Here is a 25,507-nt window from a genome sequence, read left to right as displayed (position 1 = left end):
CATTAATAGTTCAGTATAGTTCATGGCTGCTGAAACAAGACACTAATATGTTCAAAGAACCCTGATAGGCTAAAATAAAGCCAATAACAATAATAACTAAATGATAGTTTAGGACTTTAGACTTGGTCCTATTTATCATTTTAATTCAGAAATTTAAAAGATTCCATAAAATAAAAATGTTTTCTTCTGGTTACCAATTTTCATGACATTTTAAAATTTCAATTATGTCCATCCGGACTTCCCCTATGGCAGTAAACAGATGATATTCTCAGTCATAAAATATAAATGTTTAGTTTCTTTATATTGTGAACAGTGGTGCTTTTGTAATCTTATTGTTTATCAAGTTGCAAATAAAGAAAATGGAAAATGAAACTATTCCTCCAAAAGTGGAAGTAATTTCCTACTGCCTACGTGAAGTGATGTGGTCAAGAGCTATGGCAACCTCTGTAATAAATAGATGCTCTGAGACTTCTCCACAGACTAAGGGAGGCCAGAGAAGTAGACTGCAAGAATGGCACATAAAGCATCTCCTATGGAAAGCTCTTTGGAAAATGTTGAATACCATATAGATGAAGATGTGGGCTTTGCTCTACCAAATCCACTGGTAAGAGAGGGTACTGAATTATGGCAAAAATATTTTCTTATTATTACTTACCTGGACAAGCTAATTTCTATTTTAAAAATGTGGATTAGTAATTTATGCTGAACAAATGGATAAAGCAGAGTTTTTACAAATGGGTCTTACTTGACTTTTTTAAAATTTTCAACCTAGAAATTTAGTCTTAGATGTACTACTTATCTTACACAGATACAAACGGTGATGAGATAAGGACACAGTAGAAGTATTTTGGTTTAATACAATTGTGTTTTGAGAGTGCATTTTGAAAAAAAGAAACACACAGTAATGACTGATTATTGAGTCAAAAGAATCCCTTTTCTTAGCTGGTATACCTTAAATTGTACAAAGTGTATGTTTATACTTTGATTAGGTTTCTGAGATGGCGCATCTAACAAATGTGTTGCATTAATATTACTTATTGTTACTAAGCATAAGGGTCAAAAGAGACAGATCTAGCTTTTAAAAAAAATGTTGTTTTGTCTACACAGACTCATAGATAAAGAGCAGGCAAATAGCTCTGTGTGGGGGTGAGGAGTTTGAGGTTGAGAGGTTGAGCCAAAAAGGAAGAGAGAGAGAGAGAGAGAGAGAGAGAGAGAGAGAGAGAGAGAGAGAACTCATCGACATAGACAACAATGTGGTGATTGAGGGGGTAGAGGAGGATGCGTGGAGGTGGAAGAGGGCATAGAGGGGATCAATGGTGATGGAAAAAATAAAATAAAAAATTTAAAAAGTTTTGTCTACAAAGTGAAATGCAGGTCATGTTTACCTTAACAACTACATTTCCCTAATTTGTGTTCCAAAGACTGCCATGAAAACTATCTTATCATCAATATTTTTATTGTAAAATATTTATGTTAACATTTTAACGCAAGTTACAAATATTGACTTTTCCGTCTTCATAACCATCCTAAAATGTATGTTGTTATTAACCTGATGAGAAATGGAAGCTGTGCATAATTTAAGTAATTATCCAAACTCACAGAGCTAGCAATGGCAGGGATAGGATGTGAGCCTAATTCCTCTGGCTCCAGAGTCCATGATCTGAAAACCATCATACTCTGCTGACTCTCTTAAGAGAAAAGATAACTAAGCATGCTTCCCTTCCTCACCCCCACTCTTGGATTTAACAAGACAGTGAGATTCCAGGAGAGTATTTCTAGGAACCAGTTACATGTTGCTACAATAATGTACGACAATATGTTCCTGTTTGTGGCTCAAATAGAGTCCATGCTTTAGAAAGCACCTTTAAATGCAACAAACACATTTTTAGTCAGAGCTTCTGATCTAACTGTACTTGAAAAAAATATCCCATAAATTTCTTGTGTAATGCAGGCAAATCCAGAGCAAATTCTTCCTCCCAGTCCATTTTTTTCCTTCAGATTATTAAGTTAATTTAAGAATACGAAGTATGGCTTTTAATTTTTATTGCTTAAAAACATCTAGATAACTTTATATTTAAAAAACAATTCTAGTCAGACTTGCACCCTCCCCATACAAGCATACACAAATTATCAGACTGTACTTATCAATGGTACAATTTTTAAAAAATCTTTTTCAGAATCTACAAAACCTCATATTTAGTCCTCCTCACCTCCCACAAAGAGTCAGTTCTCTTAAAAAATAAAACAATCATGCTAATTATAGAGACCTCCAGAACTGATTCCAAGGGTTAAAGCAAAACCCCAAACAAAGGCAAAACAAAACTCTTCCTGAGCTACTTGAAAAACAATGCTGCTACTTGAGATGCTCAGGAAGTTAGATTCAATGATCTGAAACATACACCCAAAAATTAAGGGTTGCTTTATGTTCTTTACTGAAGATATTTTCTGCAAATAATAAGCTCAAAAACTTCATTCCATCTCTTCTAATCAATAAGCTTCCTATTTCAAAGGAAAATAATGTCTACTAATTCCATGTGGATACAAAATACATTCTATAACCTAGCATAATTGAATGGTCCTCTTGTTATATTTCATTTATTTGGATCATGCCATTTAGGCATCCTATGAACCAGAAGTCTATTATTGACTGAATTTTACGTTTGTTGAAATTTTTATGAAATATTACACTAATCATGATATGTAACAAAAAAAGAATTTCTGTTATGTGGGGAAAAATAACAACCAATAATTTTGGTGTGCTATGCAAGGAAACACACAACAAAAATATATATGAATACTAAAAACATGAGAGCACAGCATTTTTGTGGTTAGGGAGGAGAATTCAGAGTAAACACGAGAGGTGACTCACTAGCAAATATACTGCATAGATCTTTCTTTTCTAAAACTCTGTTCTAACAGATTAGGACTCACCAATTGTCTACAGCCCCTGAAATTGTTTGAATTTTATAGTATACTAGGGGCCTAGTGCACAAATTTGTGCACCTTGCAAGGAACTGTGGGCCATGAGGCTGAGGTGGGCACAGGGGTGAGTCTTGGTCCATCTTCTGTGCCCCCACCCAGCCCCTCCCGCTGAGGCATGTTTGCCAGCATCCCGGCTCCCACCACCGCCGATCCCACATGCTGACAGCACCAGTGCCACTCATACCCGCTGATAGTGTGGAGCATTTGGGTCATTGCCAGCAGTGGGTGTGAGCAGCAGCTGCTGCCCTGATCACCCCTCAGAAGCAGGGGGCAGTGGAGAAGCCCTCAGAGGTAATTGGGACCAGCACCGGGCAACAGCAGCAGGTGCGAGTTGCAGCAATGGTGCTGGCTGCGGGTGTGGCAGGGCTGGCACCCGCAGTGGGTGTGAGCAGGGGTTCCAGTGCCAGCAGCGGGTGTGAGAGGCAGCTGCCAACCCTGATTGCCCCTCATGAGCAGGAGGAGGTGGAGAAGCCCTAAGGGGCGATCGGGGTTGGCAGCTGCTGCTCGTACTCATTGATGGCATCGAGCAATTAGGGCTGGTGCTGGGTGTTGGCAACTGGTGCAAGCGGCAGCTTTGGTGCCAGCAGTGAGCGTGAGTGGGGGGCTGGCGCTGGCAGCAGGTGAGAGCGCTGGGTGGGACCATGGTGCGTGGGACCAAAGACTTTTCAGTAACCACCAGAGGTTCGTCCCGATGACAGTGACCAGCACCCCACCTTGGTCTGGTGCCCCCACTCACCTGCTCCACCATCCCACCACAGCTGATGTCTGCCATGTTAATGCCATGTTAATCGCTCTGCTGCCTGCTGCCAATGCCTGCCATTCTCCATGCATACCCCCTGGTGGCCAGCACGTCATAGTGACTGGTTGCTTGGTCTATTTGCATATTAGTCTTTCATTATATAGGATTAGAGGCCCAGTGCACAAATTCGTGCACAGGTGGGGTCTGGCCGGCCTGGTCCCAATCAGGGCGGATCAGGGCTGGGCCTGTCAGGAGGAGGAGATGGCAAGAGGTTGGCCAGCTAGCCTGCCTGGATTAGGACCCAATCAGGGCCCCCTATCAGGACCAGGACGGCTGGGGGAAGAGGACGCAGGTGATTGGCCAGAAGGCCCTACCCCTAAATGGGGTAAATGAGGAGTGCCGATAGGGGGCCAGCAGCCTGGGGGAGGGGCCATGGGAGATTGGCCAGCTGGCCCTGCCCCTGATCAGGGTGGGGAGGGGCGATCTAGAGTGGGGATAGCCAGGGGAGGAGCTGTGGGCCGATCAGGATGGTGGGGGCCCATCAGGGGCATGGCTGGCCAGAGGGAGGGTGGGAGGGGGTGTTTGGCCAGCAGGCCCAGCTCTTGATCAGGGTGGGAGAGTCTGATCAGGGGCAGGCCGGCAGGGGGGCGGGGCCATGAGGTTGGCCGCTGGGCCCCCTCCTCTGATTGGGCCAGTTCGCCAGCCACAGTGGGCATCACAGTACTGGTTGTTAGGTCGTTATGGCCAAGAGTGCTCCATGCACCTCCTGGTGACCAGTCATTTGGTTGTTTTGGTTGTGACACCTCTTGGCCTTTTATTATTATGATTAGAGGCCCAGTGCACAAAATTTGTGCACTGAGGGGTGTCCCTCAGCCCAGCCTGCACCTCTCCAATCTGGGACCCCTTGAGGGATTTCTGACTGCCAGTTTAAGGGGATTGGACCTAAACTGGCAGTCGGACATCCCTCTCACAATTGGGGACTGCTGGCTCCCAACCATTTGCCTGCCTACCTGCCTGATTGCTCCTAACCACTTCTGCCTGACTGCCTGATCACACCCTAACCACTCCCCTGCCGGCCTGGTCATCCTTAGCTGCCCTCCCCTGCAGGCCCAGTCACCCCCAACAGCCCTCCCCTGCTGACCTGGTTGCCCTAAACTGCTCTCCCCTGCCAGCCTAGTCCCCCCCAACTGCCCTCCCCTGCTGGCCCAATTTCCCCCAACTGCCCTACCCTGCCAGCCCAATCGCTCACAACTGCCCTCCCCTGCTGGCCTGTTTGCACCCAACTGCCCTCCCTTGCTGGCCATCTTGTGACCACCTGGGTGCGGCCATCTTATGACCACATGGGCGCAGCCATTTTGTGACCACCTGGTGGTAGCCATCTTGTGACCACATGGGTGCACCCATCTTATGACCACATGGGTGCGGCCATCTTGTGGCCACATGGGTGTGGCCATCTTGAAACCACATGGGGCAGCCATCTTGTGACCACATGAGATTGTGATGGTCAATTTGCATATTACCTCTTTATTATATAGGGCTAGAGGCCTGGTGCATGAAATTCATGCACTGGGGGTAGGGGGTCTCTTAGCCCAGCCTATGCCCTCTCACAGTCCAGGAAACCTATGATCGGTCACCCTGCAGAGGGAGGCACCACCCACCCAATGCACTGCCACTGGCCAGGTAGCCTGGGCTTCCCTTTTTGAGGCAATCATGGAGCTCCCCGATTGATTGCCCTGCCAGCCGGTGGCCTGGGCCTCCCTCTGTGGGGCGATCATGGGGCAATGGTGGGGCCCCCCCAACCAATTGCATCACACTCGCCTTGGCTGGCCTGGCACCAGTGGGTGTCATAGTGTGGTCATCTGGATGGTTGTTCCACTGTTCAGCTGTCCAGTCGATTTGCATATTATGCTTTTATTATTATAGATTTGTCTTCTTATTTTATATTTCATTTATAATATTAACTTTGTTTTGCAGCTCAAAAAGTCACCCATGTTAGCTTGACTTAATCTCTTAATTTGTACTCCATCCCCAGAGGTCAGCATTGGTTACACAAAGGGCATGTCTGGAAGTAGCTTAATGAAGAAGAGATAGGATCAGGGCATATGGGAAGTTGTCTGAGGATCTGAAATTCATTTTAGAGTGTTTCCTAGATCTTTTGCTTCCATGTTTCTCTTAAAATAAGATTATAAATATGATAAGATTCAAGGAGACACTTCCATTTGGGTTTTATTTGAACTTTTTGAGCAAAAAAATGAGCCTTTCATGAACAAAAGCAGGATATATATGTCACTTCCTATGTGTCCAATACTGTGAAAAGTCCTGTAGGAAAAATAGATTTAACAGCATGATAAGACCCTTTCCATCGGGTAGTAAGATGTAAAAAGTGCATGGGCTGTTGAAAGATGGAAACAAGCTTTAATCATAATGAACTCTATATACAAAACAAGTTAGTAAACTGCCCAAGCTTTCATATTCATAACATTGACACAACAATGTTTTGGGTCACTACAATAATTAAATGAGAAATTACTGAGTGAAGTGCCTAGTCTACTACTGATATTGAATAAATCTCATTTTTCTTCTATTTAAAAAAACTTAAAATCTAGCTGAATAAAAAACAATATCAGTTATTAAAACATTACTTAAAATGGGAAAAGTATATAATACATAGGGTTCATAATTGGGAATATGAGAGTAAACTGCAGTAGTCAGGAAGCTTTTAGAGGAACTTTGGAGGTGACCTTTGAAAAAGAGGCAAATGAGAGTGCTTGAGAGAAGAGGGGGAATGCAGAGAAGGTCTGATAGAGCTAAACAGGCAAGTGTGTGTTGGGCTTCATTGAACGGAATTGATTTAGAGTCAAGACAGACTATCAATGGGAGACAAAACTATTTTACAATAATTTCCACTGGTGACAAAATGTCTTTTTTTTTTTTTAAGGAGGAACTACCTCACCCTTATGATGCCTGGATTTCCATTGTTAAAAATCTTCCTGACCTGATTGACAATGGTGAACTACGTGCAGAAGTCGAGAAGGTTTGAGTAACTATTTCATTGGCCATCTTTCTTATAACTTAATATTTTTTATTTGTTTCTGGAGATATAGTATCATCCATGTTGATTTGAGTCAACTTCTTCATTTATTTTCAGTTACCAATGCTCAGCATCAATGACCTCCAAGGACACAAGTTGCAGCGCCTTGCACATCTCGTCCTGGGGTATATCACCATGGCATACGTGTGGGGCCAAGGTGATGATGTCCGTAAGGTGTGGAGATTTTATATTTCTTTTACTACATGAAAAATTTACATCCAATTTACATTTTTACATGATGTAAAAAACATTCAAAAACTATTACAACTGCATTTTGTGAAGCTTGAAAAATAGAAAAAGAGGTAAACAAATTATTCACTGACTTTGTAATTTCAACTGTGATCATTATTGAATTTTTAGTGTTTTACTAGTTATAAAACAGTTACTCCATTCTATGCAAATACATATATACCCTGCTTCTTTCACTTAATTTATATTGTAAGCATTTTTTTAGTTACTATACTATCATACTAGTCATCATTTGAAATCACTTTATAATTTTTCATTAAGTTTATGAACTTTATTTATTGAACCTGGTATTGAAAAATACTTTACTTGTTTTTAGTGTTTTACCATTGTAATATGATTCTATAGTCAATATATTACTTTTGGAAGATATAAAAATTATATGGCTATTCTTGGTTAATGCTAAAATGCTATCTTGCATCTTTCAAGAACTAATTCAAATTCCACTTTCTTGAAGCTTTTCATGATCATATCAATCTCACCTGTGCACAAATTTGTGCACCAGGCCTCTAGTTATATATAAAAAATATCCATAATGCAGTATCAATAATACAGTACAGCATATTCTAGGTACAGAAGTATGATAGTCCAGAGGAGTTAAACTAGAGGTTGATATGATCATGAAATGCTTCAAGAAAGTGGAATTTTAATTAGTTCTTGAAAGATTGGGTAAAGCTTATCCACAGAGAAGGGGAGCAGAAAAGAAAGTGAGACTAGAAAAAAATGTGTAGACCAAAATGTACATAGCAGAATAAAAAAATAAATAAATTTACCAGGCTGGAGATCAGAATTATAAAATAAAACATAGAAATGTATTTTATAATGTATCTAGTTTTTGTGTCATATTATGTTGAAAGAGATATTAGGAGCTGGCAATAAAAAAATACATTAAAAAGATTTTAAAAATGTAAGTAAAGAAATTGTAGGAAGGATAAAGTAAATGGACAAAAAATAAGCTACATCAATATAAAGCCCATTTTTGCTAGAGAATTGGCAAGAAATTATCAATTGAGTTTCTTAGCAGTTATCTGAATGTTTATAATAGATTAGGATGTGTATGAACATTTCCTTTCTTTTTCCTGTCATTTCAAATTAGTTATTTGATTAAATGTTTCCCCCTTTGTTCCCTTTTGATATTTTCTCTAATTCAGAGAGGGACATGATTTATTTCCTTTTGAAATATGTGAAAAGCACTTGCCAAAAAGAATGTTTTAATTCTCAGTGGCACAAGATCTGCAAAGGGAAGCGCACATCCAATTGTTCTTTTAATAGTCAAAGATTCAATTCTAACATTTTTGTTATTTTCGTTAAATCATCATTTCCAGATGTGTTAAGCTAATCTGATGCCACTTGAATTATAGCTCCTATGATTTTCACAGAACTGTGGAGTGGGCTACATAGTCATACCATCTCTACTACTGAAGTCCCTCTACCCACTGTGCTAGATGGGCCACATATCCCTGTCCTTTGCCTGTTAGATATGCTTATTCCAACCATAGGCTGTGATGATAAGAATGACTATAATTATTACATGGGGCCATCTAATTATCAACCAAAGTTGATAAGAAGTCAGGTGACGAAAGATAAAATATCAGCTTCATGACTACTACAGTAGTTGGAGAATGTGGCTTGAGTATGTGGCAACCATGGACCTGTTGAGTGCATTTACCCATCAGGATCACCCCCATGGAGATAGAAGCTTTTTACTATGTGGCCCAAAACAGAGCAGAATTCTGCAAGTAACAGGTTCTGGAAAGGAAGAGTTGAGGGGAAAAGGAGGCTGAGCTGTAGTTTCACTCCCAAACTCAGCACTTAAATAAGCTTCTGAGGAAGGGTGAGTGAAAGAGCTGAGAGAAGCCAAGAATATCACTCCAGTTGACATATTTTGCATCGAAATATTAAACAAGTGTAATTCCTCCAACCAACACAGGTAAGCATTGAAGGCCAAGCATTAATGCCACTCTAAGAGGAGTTTTTCTAAGAAATCATCCAGTAGAGGGTTTCTGTCAGCACCGTGCTCTAAGAGTAGCCGTCTTCTTACACTTTTAGTATGTATGATATCCAAATGCCTTAATTACAAATGACTTTGAACTTCTTTGAGACAATTAATTATCTTTGTATTGTGGATGGATAAAGAGTACCTTGCATAGAGTAGTTGCCAAACTGATATTCATGGGATGGATAAATGAATGAATGCAAATAACTCACAGGGTCATTAGACAGTCAAGGATACAGCCATTGTTCTCCTTGCCCTCTACCTCTGTTTTTCTCTATGATTAGATTATGACCACATCAATGCAAATCTAAAACCCAAACTTTTGACAATTAACTGGGACTAAGTTATGAAATGAAGAAGAGAAATTACATTTGTTTGTTTTCAAAGTGCCATTCTATATAATAGCTCATATTTGGCAGTCAGGAAGCAGAAGAAAAGGTAAGGCACTTTGAAGTCAACACTAAGCATTATGTTTTATTTAGGTCCTGCCAAGCAATATTGCTGTCCCTTACTGCAACCTCTCTGAGAAGCTGGGATTGCCTCCCATCCTAGTTTATGCAGACTGCGTCTTGGCAAACTGGAAGAAAAAGGATCCCAGTGGGTACGTAAACAGTGATTATATTAAAAGCGAAAGGAGCACATGCTATTTAGATCAAAAGGGGGTTAGTCATTGGTTTAATTTTTGGCAACACAGCTTTCTTCTCTGTTTGGGGGTAAGGTTGCTTTGGTGTTTCTATAACCACAAATGTATTGTACATATATGAGAGAGAGGTATATAATTAACATGCAATGAAATGCACAAATCCCAAGTGTTCAGTTTGATGAGTCTGTTATAATCACTTGTGTAACCCTAAAAAAGATACAGAATATGTCTATTGCCTCAGGAAATCCCTTTGTGGCTCTTTCCTTTCAATTCCCTTCTCCAACCCCAGGTAAATATATTCTGATTTGTCATATCAGAAGTTAGTTTTCATTGCATTCTATAGTGATGAGATCATAGAATACGCAGTCTTTGTGTCTAGATTCTCTTGATTAACATGTTTCTGAGAGTCTACAAATTTAATTTTTAACCATCAAGTTGAGCTAAGAGTCAGCATCTTCAGTAGTAGAAATGGCAATGTCTGGGTTTCTTAGAGCAGCCTGCTCAGAATTTAGGCCTTTCCTAACCATTTAGTGTTGAGATCTGTTACAATAAAGGGATAAGAGAATTGTGGTACCCCATGGTTCTGTGTGTATATCTACAAAACAATATTTTACACATGGGAATGGCCCAAAATGAAAGGACTTGATCTAGGAAAGATTTTATTAGTTAAAACTAGTTTGACTATTTACATGTATTACATATTTAATTTTAATTTTCTTATAAAATCCTAATGTAAGTGTTTTTAATGACTACTTGAAAAATATAAAAATCAGATTTTTTATCTGACTATGTCTTACCTTTAGTAGTACAATTAAACCTAATAACAATAGTTTTATAATAGACATTAAATTTAATAATAGTAGTATTAAGTCTAATAACAATAACTTGAAACCATTTGATTTTTAAATTGGTTTTCTTTCTCTCTTCTGATTGGTCCATTGCTTTATTGCTGCTTTCATAAGGCCCCTGACTTATGAGTAAGTATTTGATTCTTATTTTAGTCTAAGAATTATTTGTTATTTAAAGTGAATATAGGTTTATCAATATCTTCCAAATGTATTTTTTAAAGGTCAATTTAATTCAGGCAAAAAGTAATTCAAGTAATTGTTTAAAGATCAAATAATCCAAGCCCTGAATTATATCTATGACTATGGTGTGACTGGCTATTTGATATTATAGCTATAGATATATATGAAAGTAATACTTGCATATATATATATATATATATATATATATATATATATACAAACAAACACACACACACACAATTAATAGGTCTAAATACAAAATGCACATACACCTCTGTACCTATGACTTAATGAACTCATTGGCCAGAAACATTAAGCTGTTCTTTTTGACCAAATCCTTGCTTTATCTTTATCTATATACTAAGCAAAGGCTAATAGCTAGGGAAATAAGGTAACTATCATAGGTGTAAGCATGCCCTGATGAATGGGGAGAAAAGGAGACATGTGAAAATTATGTAAATTGGTGTATGATTAAGAGAAGAGGTAAGAAGATAAAGTATTGGAAGCTCCAACCAAATAAAAGTGATGAAGGAGGAATCTCTATATTTAGTTATTTAAGCTGAGCCCTCAAAAATAAGTAAGAATTAGCTAGAAGGAAAAAAATAATGAGAATGTTCATAGTGGAGTATAAAACAAGAGTGAGGATAAAGTAAGTGTATCCTATATAATAAAAGCCTATATGCTAAGTGTCCAGTAGTCCAGTCATCTGTTCAACCAATCAAAGTATAATATGTTAATGATATGCTAAGTGTTCAACTACTTGCTATGACATGCACTGACCACCAGGGGGCAGATACTCTGACTGGTAGGTTAGCTTGCTGCTGGGGGTCTGGCCAATGGGGACTGAGCGAGATGAGCCGGACATGCCCTGGAGCCCTTCCGAATCCCTCCCCAGCCCCAATCGTGCACCAGTGGGGTCCCTCTGCCTGGCCTGCACCGTCTCACAATCCAGGACCCTTCTGGGGATGTCAGAGAGCCAGTTTCAGCCCAATACCACAGGCCAGACCGAGGGACTCCACTGGTGCATGAATTCATGCACCGGACCTCTAGTAATTTGTATAATTTGTTAATCAGTGTCACCCCAATCCTATCTAATAAAAGGGTAATATGCAAATTAACCACCACTCCATCACAAAGATGTCAGTGCCCATAGCCACAAGATGGCAGCATCCAGTCCTCTCAGCCCTGCTGGAGTCCCCTAGTCCCAAGGGGAGGGAGGGTGGCCTCTTAGAGCGAGCAGCGTGAGCAGCCTGGCGGAATGCTTGTGTCATCGCCCTGGCGACAAGGCAAGCGTTCCGCGCCTAACCGTGGATGGGCCTCTGGGCCACAGAGAGCCTCTGGGCAATGGGCGCAGAGCGGCCAGGCCCCGCAGAGAGCTATTGGTGCACAGATTCGTGCACAGGGCTACTAGTAAATTCAATAAAAAGGAAAAAATCTTGGCACATTATTAGAACTGAAGGAAAGCTGGTGTTACTGATAAATGAATTGTGAAAGTAATAGTATGAGAAAGAAATGAAGAAATAAACTTTAAAAAAAGATTATGTGGATTTTTGGCTAGCATAAGAGGTTTAAACAGTATCTTAAAGTAAATGGGAAGCTAGAGAATGTTTTTAAGTGAGAGGATATTATCAGTCTTATTTTACAGATAAGAACACTAATGCAGAAACAGAAGGAATATCAATGCTCAAAGTAACACAGCAAGCTACAGAGTGGTCTAGCTTCAGAGATCATGAGTTTAACCACCATGAAACTTATGGATATACAGATACTGAGACCTGTTTACACCAATACAAAACTTCAATCAGAAAGAAAATAGGATCTATTCAGTTATTTGAATTTGTCAGTCAATTCCTTTGTAAGGCATATAAACCACTGAAAAATTGAATCAGATTCACAGATAAAAACATGGATATGAATATAGTTATTTAAGCACAAAAACTATTTCTTAAAATTAGACCACACAGATATCTCTGTAAACCCTGAGGTTGTGTATGTGTACACATGCATATGAAAAATTAATGCAATAACATAAATGGTCTTGGAATTTCTAGTTCCAAGTTCTAGAATGGCATTTCAAGTCCCAGCTTAATCTTTTGTTAATGATATGATCTTAGACAATGGACTTAACATTAATATTCCTGACTACATATTGGAGATGGTATAACCTATAATACTTATCTCACAAGATTATTTTGAAAATAAAACAAGACAAGTAAGAATGTTTAAAAACTGGAAAGTAGTCAACAAATATACCCATATTCTTGCTACACCCTTGACTTTTTGGATTTATTTTTCTTAGGAACATGGACATTCTGTTTTCATTTCCTGGAGGGGATTGCGGTAAAGGATTCTTTCTGATTTCTCTATTGGTGGAAATAGAAGCTGCTTCTGCAATAAAAGTATGTCAATCACCCTAGAAAATTTGTATCTTAATTCATATAAGCAGAGAAATCACTTAGTAACTGAACTCTTTTATGTATGCATAAAGTGACTTTATACTGATTAAACATAATATTTGATTATTTAATTTGAGGTAAAGGATCATCTGGCAGTAACAAATATTTTATTTACTTTTTGTGCACTGTGTAAAATATAAAATGTAGGAGCCATATATTTAAAATCAAATTTGAAACCCCAACAAGAGGAATATTTTCAATGCAACTTACATGGGAACTATACCACTTAGTGACATAAATCTAATGGCTATAACTATTAGAAATGGAAAGATATAAAACTCTATAAACTTATCTCTAAATAACAAATTCAGAAAGACAAGATCATGCTTAAGGATACATAAGGGAATTAGTCAAACAATTGGAGAGTACTCAGCTCAAGAAAGAAGTGCAAAATCCCAAGTTTAATATAGGGATTAAGACTTAGGAGGATTTTATTCCATGCTGCTGTTTGATGCTAGAAAATCTTTTGTCTTTTTTTAAGGTCATTCCAACTATATTCAAGGCAGTACAGAATCAGGACCGAGATACTTTGCAAAAGGCACTGGGTGACATAACTTCTTGTCTGCAGAGAGCCCTTGAAGTGTTTCACCAAATTAAGGGTAAGTATTCCATGAAATGTGATGTTGTAGGCCTCCTACAAATGTTTCTTATTATCTAAGATAAAGAGTTGTTGACAAAATGGAAACAGAAACACTCTCAGGTACTGAGTGTGCTTTCATTTTATTGTATCTCACTAAATCTTTATATTTTTCAACTGGTAGCTTTTATTATGCTCATAATATAGAGAAGGGAATCTAAATTCCGAGAGACAAGATAAATGATCTTATATTACATAGGTAGTAAATACTGTAGGCAGAATTCCAAGCTGTATCTATTTTTTAAAAAAAATTTCAAATGTTTTTATTTATTTCAGAGAGAAGAAGGGAGAGGGATAGAGAGATAGAAACATCAATGATGAGAGAGAATCATTGATTGGCTGGTTCCTGTATGCCCCCTACTGGGGTTCGAGCCTTCAACCAAGGCATGTGCCCTGATGGGGAATTGAACGGTGGCCTCCTGGTTCATTGGTTGACGCTCAAACACTGAGCCACACTGGCTGGGCCAAACTGTATTTAACTCAAAGAACCATCCTTACCTCTCATTAAAAACCTTGGAGAAAGTTGTCAAGGGTTCAGGCTGTTTTAAATTCTGAAAGACTTATCTTCTGCTTGATAGGAGCTCTATACAAATTCTGCTTTTTCACAAATTAAGTAAGAAACAACAAAGAAAACCATTGAACTCAAAATTGCAAAATTAATGGCTACAAAACAATAATGACCAAAAAAGTATGTAAGCATACTTTACAGGAGGAAACTAGGGGGCTACTGGGAGACCTTAGCAAAGATGTTACTGTGTCACTGGGATTTGAGTTACTGCTGAGTGGTCCTTGATGAGAAGACTGAGCCTCAAATCAGAGACATTAGCTGCCATGGCTAGTTTTGCTCAGTTGATAGAGTGTCAGCCTATGAACTGAAGTGTCCCAGGTTTGATTCCAGCCAAGAGCATATGCCCTGATTGAGGACTTGATCCTCAGTCTGGGGTGTCCAGGAAGCAGCCTATCAAATGATTCTTTCTCATCACGGATGTTTCTATCTCTCTCCCTCTCCCTACCTCTCTGAAATCAATAAAAAATATATATTTTTAAAAATCAGAGACATTAGCAAGCTTTGTGTATGTGTATAGGAGGGGAGATAGGGATGTGGTCCATAGGACTGTTGGGATTTTTGTTTCTTATTTTCTTTTTTGCTGAGATCTGTTTGTTTCTTTATGGAAGTAGTTTATCTGTTGTGTTAGTAAGCCCATGAAGTAGCCTTAAAGAAATGCTGACAGTTTAATTGATCTGAGGGCGAGTGGTAGGTGGATCCAGGCTTTTGCACACAAGCTGTGTGCTAGCCCTGTGGTAGGACCCATTCAGGAAGCACAAGAGATGAGTGGGGCTCACCTGGGAGAGGGCAAGTGAGTGAGAGGTTGTCCTCAGGGGCTTTCTCTCCAAACACTGACATGCCTTTCCTGCGGCCTCTACTAAAATCTACTGTCAGGTGTATAAAATGTCTTCATTTACCCTTAGAACGCTGATGCTACTTAACTAAACTCATTCTATCTTTTTACAGAGTATGTGGACCCACACCTGTTTTTCAATGTTCTTCGCATATACTTGTCTGGGTACGTAGCTTTATGCTTGAACTTTTTTCTTATATAATTAACACAAAAAATACGTAAGTACCCACTGATGGTTCCCACTATCCATTGTGTTTAAAAAACATCTTTTTAATATCCTAAAATATGTGTTGTAGACAAAGAATAGACTATTCTCTCTGTTAATATTTGGCTAGGTATATGCTGGAGTATGGGCAGAAAAGCTAGTCATTTTAAAGAGAGAGGAATGGTCTTTGCTAGTGCAAAGGTAGGTTCCATTCATAGACTACTCAGGCCAAATTTGTTCAAAACCATGTTATTTATTATTCTCACAGATGCACATGGGTGGAAAGGGGAATATGGAAGAAGAAGAAGATTGAAATCTATCTGGTGTCACCGTCCATTTTTCCTCTATTGGAAGACTTCATATCTGACAATTTGGCAGTTAATCCAAATAATGATTTTCTTTCCTTCCTGACCTAGCTGGAAAGGCAATGCCAAGCTTCCAGAGGGGTTACTGTATGAAGGCGTCTGGGACACCCCAAAAATGTTCGCTGGGGGTAGTGCAGCCCAAAGCAGCATCTTTCAGTGCTTTGATGTTCTCTTGGGCATCCAGCATAGTTCTGATGAAGGTGAGTAGAAAATTACAAATAATAATCATCTCTTATATTAATAAAATAGTTTTTAATATCTAAAAAATTACCTTCTCATCAACATCTTACCTGAGCTTATCTGGTACTCTTAGGAGAATCAGTAAAGTAGAGTTTGTGTTGCCATCATCCCATTTCACAGATGAAGAAGCAGAAAGTTAAAGAGGATAAGTGACTGGCTCCCTGTTAACCAGCTACAAAGTACTGAAGCCAAAACTCAAACCCAACTTTATCATCCTCTTGATCTTAACCTTTAAACATATATTTATAAAGCTTGATTGATTATGGTAAAACCTATATCACAGTTTCTGAAAATGTACAATCAGATTGAGAAAGAGAAAGTCACCTGCAAATGAGAGGACTGTGAGTAGAAATTGGGGAGGTGGAATCTTCAGTGATAAGAAGAGGATTAACACTAATCTTATTCAGCCATCCTGCTGCCCCAGCAATCCAGGGGCAATGCTACCCAAGTTAGAAGATAAGTCACATTCATTATGCTCCTTCTAAGAACATAAAAGAAGGACTTCTTTCTACTTTTATATTTTTTCCTAATCTTATATTTAATAAGGCTAGGTGAAAATATGCTTTTTTTCTTAGTTTATTCACTTATTTAAAATTATCCTTTAAACTTCCTTGGACTTGGTTTCATAATCTATCAAATACAAATCCTACCTAATAATAGACAAATATGCAAATTGGCCATACCTCCGCTACACCCAAGCCATGCCCACCAGCCCAAGCCACGCCCACCAGCCAATCAGGGCGAGTATGCAAATAAACAGAACCAAGATGGCTACAGCCACCGAGAGCAAGGTTTCCCAGGCAACAGAGGGAAACAAGCTTTCCGTCTGCCCTTGACAGGCCTGAGCCTCCACTCAAGCTACAAAGTTTCAATTATAGAAGGTAAACAAATTCAAACAGAATGTTGGCAGCCACGGAGCTGGAGAGACCAGGCCAGGGTTGCCCGTGGTAACGGAGAGAGCAAAGCTTTCCACACACCCTGACCAGGCTCAGGCCTCTGCTTAAGGCTACAAAGTTTCAATTATAGAAGGTGAATTAACTCAAACAGAAATGGCTGCCAGTGGAGCATGCAGGAGGCTTGGCTCTGCTCCAGGCTACAAAGTTTCAATTGTAGAAGGTAAATAACTTCCAGATACCAGGGCCTCTGCTTGGGTCGCCAGGGGGCGTGGCTGGCATGCAAACACCACAGGCCCCTTGCTCAGGCTGCCCCATGCCCCAAGGGAACCCCCACCCTTATCTGGGACACCCTTCAGGGCAAACCAGCTGGCCCCCACCCCTGCACCAGGCCTCTATCCTATCTAATAAAAGAGTAATATGCAGATTGACCACCACTCCAACACACAATATGTCTGCCCCCAAGTGGTCAAAGATCCTGCCCCCATGTGGACACAAGATGGCCACCACAAGATGGCCAGCAGGGGAGGGCAGTTGGGAGGCACCCGGCCTGCAAGGGAGGGAAGTTGGAGGCAATCAACCCTGCAGGGGAGGGCAGTTAGGGGTGACTGGGCCGGCAGAGGAGGGAAGTTGGGGGCAAACAGGCTTGCAGGGGAGCAGTTAGGCATCAATCAGGCTGGCAGCAGACTGGTTAGTGGGTGATCAGGCTGGCAGGCAGAAGCGGTTAGGGGCAATCAGGAAGGCAGGCAGGAAAGCAGTTGGGAGCCAGCAGTCCTGGATCGTGAGAGGGATCCCACTGGGATCGGACCTAAATGGGCAGTTGGACATCCCTTGAGGGGTCCCAGATTGGAGAGGGTACAGGTTGGGCTGAGGGACACCCCACCCCACCCCCCCCATGCACGAATTTCATGCACCATAGTAATATATATATTACTATGTATATCATTGACATCTTCAATAGAGTAGGAAAGTGGGAAAGGAAGCACAAACAAAAATCAATGTTATGAAAGAACTAGAGGCCCAGGGCACAAAATTTGTGCATGGGTAGGGACCCTAGGCCTGGCCGGCAATCTGGACCAATTGGACCCTTATGGCTGCTGGCCAAGGCCTTCCTTCCAGCTGCCAGCTTAGGCCTTCCTTTGTTCCGAGCCATGCCCTGCTGGTCAGTGCACGTCATAGTGAGCGATCAAACTCCCAGTCTCCCAGTCAAACTCCTTAGGGGACACTCTGCCTATTAGCCTTTTATACACACACACACACACACACACACACACACACACACACACACACTAGGGGCCCGGTGCATGAAATTCGTGCACTGGAGGTTGGGGGTCCCTCAGCCCAACCTTCCCCCTCTCACATACTGGGAGCTCTCAGGGGATGTCCTACTGACGGCTTAGGCCCGCACCCCACAGGGAGCGTACCTAAGCTGCAGTCTGGCCTCCCTTTGTGGGAGGCAAACAGGCTGATTAGGAGAAGGCACCAGCCCCATCACCCAACTGCTGCAGCCACTGCCAGTCACCACAGAAACCAAGGTGTTTTCATCAACGAACTCCAGTCCCTTCACCAAGAAAAAATGACAACTTTCTTTAGGCATTTTCAAGATGTGTCTTTCATAGGATATGGATTTCTTTATTTATTTTTTATCCTCACCTGAGGGTATGTTTCCATTGACTTTTAGAGAATGTGGAAGAGAAAGGGAAAGACAGAGAGAAACACTTTGATTGGTTGCCTCCTGAATGAGCCCTGATCTGGGCCCCAGCCAGGAAGGAGCCTGCAACCTAGGTACATGCCTTTGATCAGAATCAAACCCAGATCCTGCTGTCTGCAGGCTGAGGCATTATCCACTGAGTCAAACTGGCTAGGGCAGGATATGACATTTCTTAGCCTTCCAGCAGCGGACTTTCATTTTTTTTCTCCAGAAGTGTGGTAGAAAAACCTTAGATCACCTTTTTGGATTCTTATTACCCAAGTTACTAAGAATATTACCAGTGGCATACAGGCAGCTTAGCCAATGTGCATTCAGAAAAGTTGTTTCCTCTATAGTTCACACCAATGGAGGGCTGGGCAGGCCTCTCCAGCTCCCTCTGATCACCGCCTCAGCCCCTGCCCAGGCCTGCCCAGACCGAAAGCCTTTTGGGCAGGAGCGGACCACCAGCTCCATACAATCAATCGCAGGGGGTCCGCTCCTGCCCAGGCCGAAAGCAGAACCCCAGCTCCCTGCCCAGGTGATCAATTGCAGGGGGTCCGCTGGTGTACCAGGCCGAAGAAACCCCCAGCTCCCTGCAATCGATGACAGGTCCGCTCGTGCACCAGGCCAAAAGCCTCCGGAGGCTTTTGGCCTAGAGCCGGAGCAAACACCCAGCTCCCCGCTTTCGATGGATGGTGGGCATGGCGGACACCCAGCTCCTTGCTCTGATTGGATGGTGGGCATGGTGAGCGGACCCCCAGAGGCTTTTGGCCTGGAGCCGGAGCGGACACCCAGCTCCCAATGATAGGGGTTCCGCTCGCCATGTCCACCATCCAATCAGAGCGAGGAGCTGGGTGTCAGCCACGCCCACCATCCATCAAAAGCAGGGAGCTGGGTGTCCGCTCCGGTTCCAGGCCAAAAGCCTCTGGCGGAGGCTTTTGGTCTGGTGCCAGAGCGGACCCCTGTTTCCTGCAATTTGTCACAGGGGGTCAGCTCAGGGCGCCTATGTATGGAAATTAACTGCCATCTTGGTCAGGTTTATTTGCATACTCGCTCTGATTGGATGATGGGCATGGCTTGGCTGGTGGGCATTGCTGGTGGGCGTGGCTTGGGCGTAGCAAAGGTACAGTCAATTTGCATATTACTGTTTTATTAGGTAGCACTGGATTCTTGGTGCATGAAATTTGTGCACGGGGGGGTGTGTCCCTCAGCCCAGCCTGCACCCTCTCCAATTTTGATATCCCTCTCACAATCCAGGACTGCTGGCTCCCAACTGCTTACCTGCCTGCCTTCCTTATTGCTCCTATCCACTTCTGCCTGCCAGCCTGATCACCCCCTAACCACTCTGCTGTCAACCTGATTGATGCCTAACTGCTCCCCTGCCAACCTGTTTGTCCCTAATTGCCCTCCCCTGCAGGCCTGGTCACCCTTAACTGCCCTCCCCTGCAAGCCTGGGTCCCCCCAAACTGCCCTTCCCTGCAGGCCCGGTCGCCTCCAACTTCCCTCTCTGCCGGCCTGGTCACCCCTAACTGCCCTCCCCTGCTGGCTTGATTGCCCCCAACTGCTCTCCCTTTCAGGCCTGGTCCCTCCCAACTGCCCTCCCCTGCTGGCCTGATTGCCCACAAGTTCCCTCCCTTGCAGGCCTCGTCTCTCCCAACTGCCCTCCCCTGCTGGCCATCTTGTGGTGGCCATCTTGTGTCCACATGGGGGCAGCAATCTTTGATCATATGGGGGCAGCCATCTTGTGTGTTGGAGTGATGATCAATTTGCATATTACTCTTTAATTAGATGGAATATATATATATATATATATATGTATATATATATATATATATACTAGAGGAGGCCCGGTGCACAAAATTCATGTATGGGGAGGGGTGTGTCCCTCAGCCCAGCCTGCACCCTTTCCAATCTGGGACACCTTGAGGGATGTCTGATCAACTGTTTAGGCCCGATCCCAGTGGGATCGGGCCTAAACAGGCAGTTGGACATCCCTCTCACAATCCAGGACTACTGGCTCCCAACAGCTCGCCTACCTCTGCCTGATTGCCCCTATCCGCTTCTGCCTGCCAGCCTGATCACCCCTAACCATTCCCCTGCCAGTCTGATCGACGCCTAACTGCTCCCTGACTGACCCAATTGCCCCTAACTGCCCTCCCCTGCAGGCCTGGTTGCCCCCAACTGCTCTTCCCTGCTGGCCTGGTCACCCCTAGCTGCCCTTCCCTGCAGGCCTGGTCCCCCCCAACTGCCCTCCCCTGTAGTCCTGTTTCCCCCCAACTGCCCTCCCCTGCTGATCTGGTCTCCCGCAACTGCCCTCTTCTGCCATCCCGGTTACCCCTAACTGCCCTCCCTGCTTGCCTGATCACCCACAAATTCCCACCCCTGCAGGCCATCTTGTGGTGGCCATCTTGTGTCCACATGGGGGCAGCCATCTTTGACCACATGGGGGTGGCCATCTTGTGTCTTTGAGTGATGGTCAATTTGCATATTACTCTTTTATTTGATAGGATGTGTATATATATATATATATATATATATATATATATATATATATATGTGAGTTTAGCTCATCGGGCTTTCAAAATTAAGTATATTTTACAACTGCCATTACTAGTAAGAAGAGTAACAGCTTTCTAGAAGAATGGTTATAAACTCATTGTCCTATGCCACACCGTTGGCCTGTGATCTTCCACCCACTGTGACCTCCCTCTGCCCTTCCTCCCTGGATTGTGGAAAGCTTCAGTTTCTCTACTAACTCATCTTTCATTTGTTTCTTCAGCATCATCTGCTGAATTTCTCCAGGAAATGCGAACATATATGCCACCAGCTCACCAGAAATTTCTTCACTCATTAGAGTCAAAACCTTCAGTTCGTGAGTTTGTCCTTTCAGAAGGGGATGATAACCTACAGGCAATTTATAATAATTGTGTGGATGCTATGGTTTCCCTGAGAAATTACCATTTGAAAATAGTAACTAGATATATTGTGATTCCTGCCAGCCAGTCCAAAAAAACCCAACCATCTGAAGAGCCATCAGAAGCAGTAAATAAAGGAACTGGGGGCACCGATGTCATGAAATTTCTAAAGTCTGTAAGAGATACAACTAAGGCTTCCCTGTTGAAGGAAATGTAATCTAACCCAAGCAAGGATACATTTTGTCAAGACAAAGTATGTCTGTATGTATTAATGCTACTCATTTTATCAGACCCACAGATCAATATGTAGAAACTTCTTGATACTACATTATAAAAAATTTCAAAATAGTTTTTCTGATGTCTATGAATTCCTTACCTAAAAATAATAAAAAGCAATTATATTAGAAGTGTTATGATCTATATAATTAGAATGTAATAATAAAAATTATGCATAATAAAATGTCTAAAAGTTGATTTATTCATAACTACACTTAAATATTGCTCCAAATGAGACCTACTCCACACTGCTACCCATCAAACAGAGCACTTTCCATTTAGTAATACCACAACTTTTCGTAATTACCTGCTTACTCATCTATATTCTCATTACAATATAAGCTTCATAATACCAGGGACATTCTTGTTTACCAGATCCAGGCATCTCTAGTTCTTAATAGATATGTAACAGATATATTAGGTGAATATTTAAAAGATTGAGTGAATATGTGAATAAATCAATATGTGCTAATAAGAAGACACAATTGGAATTTTTCCTAGGGGGTCAGAGTTACCAGGCACTCACACTTTGGCATGAAGTTATTTAATAATGGAATCTGAGAAAGGTAGGGCTGGAGAGAGACTCAAAAATCACATGAGCCAAACTTGTTTTAAAGATGACAAAGTTGAGGCTCAGAAAACGGAAGTAACTTAGGGTCACACAATCAGTTATAAATGAGAGAATAACTTAACTTTTTTGATAACTCTCCTTTTTCACTTGACTTGGAGTAAACTAGGTTAGAGAAGAAGGGAATTTTGGAAGGGAGAGGGGGAGGAAATGACTTAGTAGGATCTCATGAGGTAGTAGATGGTTAGCCAGAAATTGGGTATTCTGTTAAATATGAAAAGAGGAAAAAGTCAAGATTGTACAGGTGCAAGATTTACATGCACTTTCAATGTATAGAATGCCCAGCTCTGAGGAGGTGGGTTGAGTATACCCAAGTAAGTTTGATGAAGGAAATGTCATTACGTATTTCTGTCAAGCATACAAAAATTTTCTTAACATTGTTTCTCAAATACACCCTAACCCAAGGGTATATTTCCTGTTTGCAGCAAAATTTCACTTAATCCCCTAGAAAATACACCGAGTGTCAATGGCATATGGTACACATTTTCTTCTTTACTTTCCAATCAATATTTCTGCAATGAGCACACATAAGTTTATAATAAAAAGTATGTGTGCTTTTATACATACATACCAAATACATATGTGAGTGTCATTTTTAAGGGATCACCAAAAAGATCACTATGTCTTAGAGTTTGGTGCTGTTCCAAAGCACTTAAACTGAAAGTCAGGAGACCAAGATCTGGGGTTCATTTTGGACATCCATTATGTTCATGACCTTAGTCAACACTTTATATTTCTGTAAAATGATTATAAAAATACTTCCCCTGCCTCATTCACCAGGTAACTGTGTGGACAGAATGAAATATAGTACTAAAGTGTTGGAAACTATAAAGTAGTACTAGAATATAACTAAGTAAATTACTAAGGATAATTTATTGGCTCCAAGTCAAGATTTTTTTTTTCTGTCCTCTTTCTACTCTGATTACTCTGACTTCGTAGCTACATGTCACAGGACTACACAACAGGAGTTTCTCCTCCAGAGCTGGTTTTACCTAATTAGCATTGAATCACCTTGATACACGGAGCATCTTTGGTCCCCTTAGCAAGACCCTGGATTATATTTTCCTTTAGAAAATCACATCTTGGGTAGAGGAAAGGGAAAGCAAAGAGCATTGTCACAGACTCTGCACTGATGCTATGTAGGTGATGAACAGACTGAAGCCTCGCTTCAAGTTCTCCACAGAGAGTGTATCTGTCCAAATAAGAGGCACTAAGATTCCAAACACACTCAAAAATCGAGAGAACAAACTGATGGTTTTCAGATGGTTGGGAGGTGTGTGTGAAAAAGGTGAAGGGATTCAGAAGCACAAATTGCCAGTTACAAAATAGTCACATGGATGCAAAGTACAGAATAGGGAATATAGTCAATACTATTGTAATAACTATGTATTGTGCCAGGTGGATGTTGCAAGAAACCAGGGGAGGTGAGGACCTCTCCTCTCCATTTACAATTTCATATACTTAAACTTTACTTTTTAATCTATAAATTAATAATTATCTATAGTAATCCTACCTAATAATAGACAAATATGCAAATTGACCATACCTCCAACACACCCACACACCACGCCCACAAGCCAAGCCCACCATCCAATCAGAGCAAGTATGCAAATTAACTCAACCAAGATAGCTACAGCCACAGAGAGTAAGGTTTCCTAGGTAACAGAGGAAGCCAAGCTTTCCGCCTGCTCTTGCCAGGCCTAAGCCTCCACTCAAGCTACAAAGTTTCAATTATAGAAGGTAAACAAATTCAAACAGAAATGGCGGCAGAATGGAGCTTGAGAGAGCAGGCCAGGCTTGCCCCAGGCAACAGGGGAAGCAAAGCTTTCCGCACACCCTGGCCAAGCCCAGGCCTCCGCTTAAGGCTACAAAGTTTCAATTATAACCCCAACACAAATGGCTGCCGGCCGGGGTGGGCGCCCCAGGTTTGGCTCCACTCCAAGCTACAAAGTTTCAATTGTAGAAGGAAAATAAATTCCAGATACCAGGGCCTCTGCTTGGGTTGCCAGGGGGCGTGGCTGGCCTGCAAACCACCACAGGCCCCTCGCTCAGGCCGCCCCACGCCCCAAGGGAACCCGACCCTGATCAGGGACACCCTTCAGGGCAACCCAGCTGGCCCCCACCCCTGATCCAGGCCTCTATCCTATCTAATAAAAGAGTAATATGCAGATTGATCATCACTGCAACACACAATATAGCTGCCCCCATGTAGTCAAAGATCCTGCCCCCATGTGGACACAAGATGGCCACCACAAGATGGCCAGCAGGAGAGGGCAGTTGGGAGGCACCCTGCCTGCAAGGGAGGGCAGTTGAGAGGGACCACGCCTGCAAGGGAGGGCAGTTGGAGGTAATCAACCCTGCAGAAGAGGGCAGTTAGGGGTGACCAGGCTGGCAGAGGAGGGAAGTTGGGGGCAAACAGTCTGGCAGCAGAGTGGTTAGGGGGTGATCAGGCTGGCAGGCAGAAGCGGTTAGGGGCAATAAGGGAGGCAGGCAGGCAAGCAGTTGGGAACCAGCAGTCCTGGATTGTAAGAGGGATGTCTGACTGCCCGTTTAGGCATGATCCCACCGGGCAGTCGGACATCTCTCCAGGGGTCCCATATTGGAGAGGGTACAGGCTGGGCTGAGGGACAACCCCCCTCCGTGCACGAATTTCTTGCACAGGGCCTCTAGTAAAAGCATAATATGCTAATTAGACCCAACATCCTTTCGGAAGTCCTTCTGTCCTTCCAGATGAAGCTGTGGCTGCAAGGGAAGCCTGGGTCCCAGGTGCCAGAGGGAAGCCGGTGCCAGCAGCGGGGGGAAGGAAGGCCTACTCTTGCACGAATTTCATGCATCGGGTCTCTAGTAGTTAATAATTACTTAATTTTTCTCTGTACCTCTTACTATTCTAAAACTTTCATATATACATCAATTCACTAAATCTTTTCAATAAGCCTATAAGTACTAGTTAATTTTAAGGAAATTGAGACCTGATGGAGTTCAGTAGCTTTCAAAAGCTCCACAGCTAGAATATGGTAAAATAAAAGATTAAACCCAAGTAATCTGACTCTGGAATATGTCAAACCGCTACAAAGTAC

At 42.1% G+C, this 25,507-nt stretch overlaps 1 protein-coding gene across 1 annotated transcript; it reads left to right on the top strand.

Annotated features, from left to right (window-relative positions):
* The first annotated feature begins 504 nt into the window (after positions 1–504).
* IDO1 (indoleamine 2,3-dioxygenase 1) lies at positions 505–21,912 on the top strand. Its single transcript, XM_008143859.3, has 10 exons — positions 505–604; positions 6,660–6,755; positions 6,870–6,986; positions 9,537–9,655; positions 10,660–10,674; positions 13,025–13,124; positions 13,663–13,780; positions 15,332–15,383; positions 15,840–15,988; positions 21,391–21,912. Exons 1-10 carry the CDS (start codon positions 512–514, stop codon positions 21,741–21,743), a joined length of 1,212 nt encoding a protein of 403 aa, XP_008142081.1. The 5' UTR covers positions 505–511; the 3' UTR covers positions 21,744–21,912.
* The last annotated feature ends 3,595 nt before the right edge of the window (positions 21,913–25,507 follow it).

Source organism: Eptesicus fuscus, chromosome 8 (genome assembly GCF_027574615.1).
Source record: "Eptesicus fuscus isolate TK198812 chromosome 8, DD_ASM_mEF_20220401, whole genome shotgun sequence".
NCBI classification, from domain to species: Eukaryota; Metazoa; Chordata; class Mammalia; order Chiroptera; family Vespertilionidae; genus Eptesicus; species Eptesicus fuscus.
The sequence above is the reverse complement of the archived record's forward strand: the minus strand, read 5'-3'. Positions and strand labels throughout refer to the sequence as shown.